This window comes from Cupressus sempervirens, chromosome 10 (assembly GCF_028749045.1).
Source record: "Cupressus sempervirens isolate cs-2001-9-10 chromosome 10, ASM2874904v1, whole genome shotgun sequence".
NCBI classification, from domain to species: Eukaryota; Viridiplantae; Streptophyta; class Pinopsida; order Cupressales; family Cupressaceae; genus Cupressus; species Cupressus sempervirens.
The window spans coordinates 651,565,229-651,568,565 of NC_143127.1; the positions used below are offsets into that span (position 1 = coordinate 651,565,229).

Consider the following 3,337-nt stretch of genomic DNA (forward strand, 5'->3'; position numbering starts at 1 on the left):
AATGCCAATACCAAATACTCAAAAAGGTTACATCATTAATATCTAACAATAGGGAAGGTTGACACAAACATTAGATTTTACCTATAAATAGCCCTAAGGACGTGCTGAATCATTTTCCCTTTGTTTAATGACATGCATGTAATACTCACAAGAGCAACCTCTCTGGGTACCCATTTTCAATGGCATGAACTTTTCTATTAAGACTTGTACTTTATGAAGAGTTTTGTGTGTAATTTTTTTATCTAGAAATGTACTAATCCTGAGATCTCCAAAGGCATTTGTTAGGGTCTCCACCACCTATTGCCAACCATTCTACTAATGCAATTCACATTAGAAACTAAAATCATAATCTTATCCAAATCAGTTAATACAATGTTTGGCCATAACTACTATGCAACCCCAAACCCCAAACCCTTAACATCGTCTAGAAAAAAGGCTCAAATAACTCCTTCACTTGTGCTGTATAGCAAAATTTGATGAAAGCATTCCTTCAAAGAGGATGATATCAGACACATTCTCAATAATTTGTTATACGGCGTTTAGTAAGGAAGAGTTTAATGAAAACGTGTCAATTCAACAAGAATTGAAATTTATTAATCATATAAAGCAAAACACAAATCAACCTTAAGCAATGCATAACAGGTAGGGCAGAGAAGGAACTAGAATACGCTATCCGGATACAAATCATCCGTCGGCAATAGAAAATAGCTAGGGTGTTCTAGGCAGTAGAATACGTTACTGAGAATTAAAAACACGCTTTTACCTAGGATGGTGTAGACCAGACGATAGATATGGGGCTTCTTACTTGGTAACCGGAATAACTAGAGGTAGAATTGGAAACCCAGGTAAGAGAACCTTGAGAAACTGAACTCGTTGGAGGAGCGCTTGTCGTGAACGTGATGTCGTAACTTTGCTTCTGCAACAATTTAGTGAAGGTTAAAACAGATGGACTCACGCTGACGTCCACTCCAGGGGGCGCGTCGATACTGGCAACGTAACTGGACTCGGCGACCCCAACATTAGTCACTGTTCGTCGGAATGTAGTCGAGGCTGCCCCTCCCACTCCTCGGAAATCCGCAGAGAAAGACGGGTAATTCAAATTCCCCGAGCGCATGCTCTCGAGATCACCGGTCGGGCAAGTCACATTGGTATCTACGATCACACCAACTTGGGTACTTGTGTAATTAAGGCCACAGAGATAAGGAATGTAATCGGTCGGCGTTCGGTCATAGACGAGCCCCGGGTCGGCTGCCTTTTCGGGGTATACATGTCCGGCGCCTGTGCCAAAAACATCGGCAGGGGAATTCGTTGAGCTGTCAAGGATCGGCATGCCTTTCTTATCCACAACACTTGCCGTGGTCATCAGAGCAGATTGAATCGCAGCCGGGCTCCAGTCAGGATGCGCTGCTTTGATCAAACCGGCAAGCCCACCCACGTGCGGACATGACATCGAGGTCCCAGAAATTATATTAAACTCAACGACTCTGTGATCGTCCGGGAGGCCACTGGGGCCGATATTGGTAGGCCACGCCGCAAGGACGTTAACTCCGGGACCTACGACGTCGGGTTTCAGGATCCCGGGATCCGCAGAGCTTGGACCCCTCGACGAAAAGGCCGCCACAGCCGGCGCCTCTGCTTTCCCGAAAACAGTCCCCTGAAAATCAATTGCGGCAGTCGGTGTTTTTCCCGAGGCCACGTATGCTTTAATGGCAAGACCGTCTTTGTAGCCGACGTAAGTCGCCGGCAAAACATGGGCGTCTGCTACGATTTCCTCCCCGGAGGTTTTATCCGAAGCCAATATCATCCCCGCGCCGCCCGCCGCTTTGACAACTTCGCCCTTCTCTACCCGCGCATTAGTACCTCGCTCGCACACCACAATCTTCCCGGCGACGTCGCTGGACCTCAGGCTGCCGTTGAGACACAGATTACCTTCCTCGGAGGTGACGTGGACAAGCGGGAATGAATCGGAGAGGCCCTTTCCGGGGTAGAGAGATTCGCCATACAAGATTCTCCCGTCGCCCAGATGGACGGTTGCGATGAAACTCCTGTCCATTGTGCTGGCGCCGACCGTCATGATCCAGGGCGCCTCGTTTGAAAGGGAAGAGTCTCCCGGACCGCTGTTGCCAGCGGAGCAGGCGACGAAAATGCCCTTCTGGATCGCTGCAAATGCACCTAGGGCGATGGAATCTTCGTGGAAAGGCACCGAGAATCCGCCAATAGAGAGCGACATGACGTCAACACCATCGGCCACCGCCTGGTCCATTCCCGCCAGAATGTCTGAATCCGCACACCCGTCGCTGCCGCAGACCTTATACATGGCCACGTGTGCGCCGGAAGCCATTCCGTAGGCAGTTCCGGAGGCGTAACCGAATAAACTGGCGTTTGCGACTGCTGCACCGGCGGCTGTAGATGAGGTATGAGTGCCGTGGCCTTCCGTGTCACGTGGACTGGGGTTACCGGTGTCGCTGCTAAAAGCTCTGGCTCCGATCAGTTTGTTGTTGCAGTTGGACGAGTTGAAATCATGGGCGCTCTGGCAGATGCCCTTCCACTTTGCCGGCGGAGATGGCATTCCGGCGTCGGAGAAGGAAGCGCTCTCCGGCCACACGCCCGTGTCGAGGACTCCGATGATGACTCCCTTGCCGAAGCCCGTCGCCGGCCATAGGCCGTTGCGAGGCTGGAGGCCCAGAAATTGGCCGGAATAAGTCGTGTGCAGTGGCAGGAGTTTGTCTGGGTACGCCGCAATAAAGCCTTGCTTCTCCCGGATTGCTTCCAGTTCTGACTCCGTCAAGCTAGCTGCGAACCCATTCAACACGTGCTCGTATGAATATAAGACTTGCTTATCTTGGCCTACGAACGATGAGTACCATTCCTTGCGCTCATCCATACTTGTGAACGCCGTCTCCGGATGTTCGAGATGAACAATGTATGTCTTCTCTTTTGCATTAGCACTTGCCGCCAGCACGGCTACAGCGAACAATACGACATTGACAACCATGGAAGGATGAATTGAAAAATCCATGGTACTTTTTCAAATGATAAAATTCCAGATCAATAATATGAATAAAAACACTGGATTATCTTCTCAAACTCATTCTAGCCACCAAAATGAAATTAATCTGAAAAGATTATATGACACGTGCAACTTGCCAGGATATTATACTGTCTAGTTCATCTAATTACAGCCATAAAACTATAGAAGAAAAATCTATAAATCTCGAAATCTGAATAAAAAAATCATCAAATAAAAAGTTGAGCTTCCCAGTTTCTTAGTGGTTCTACTATGCAAACCAGTAATCACATCCGCATCAAGCTGATCACGACTTGCTTGATTGTAAAT

At 48.4% G+C, this 3,337-nt stretch overlaps 1 protein-coding gene across 1 annotated transcript; it reads right to left on the minus strand.

The window, feature by feature from the left end:
• Positions 1-763: 763 nt before the first annotated feature.
• On the minus strand, positions 764-3,019 carry LOC149535511 (subtilisin-like protease). Its single transcript, XM_089804836.1, has one exon. It carries the CDS (start codon positions 3,017-3,019, stop codon positions 764-766), a length of 2,256 nt encoding a protein of 751 aa, XP_089660962.1.
• Between the last annotated feature and the right edge of the window lie 318 nt (positions 3,020-3,337).

Bases quoted from the DNA above. Each gene is read 5' to 3' on its own strand.
- LOC149535511 (XM_089804836.1), bottom strand. From the start codon at position 3,019: ATGGATTTTTCAATTCATCCTTCCATGGTTGTCAATGTCGTATTGTTC.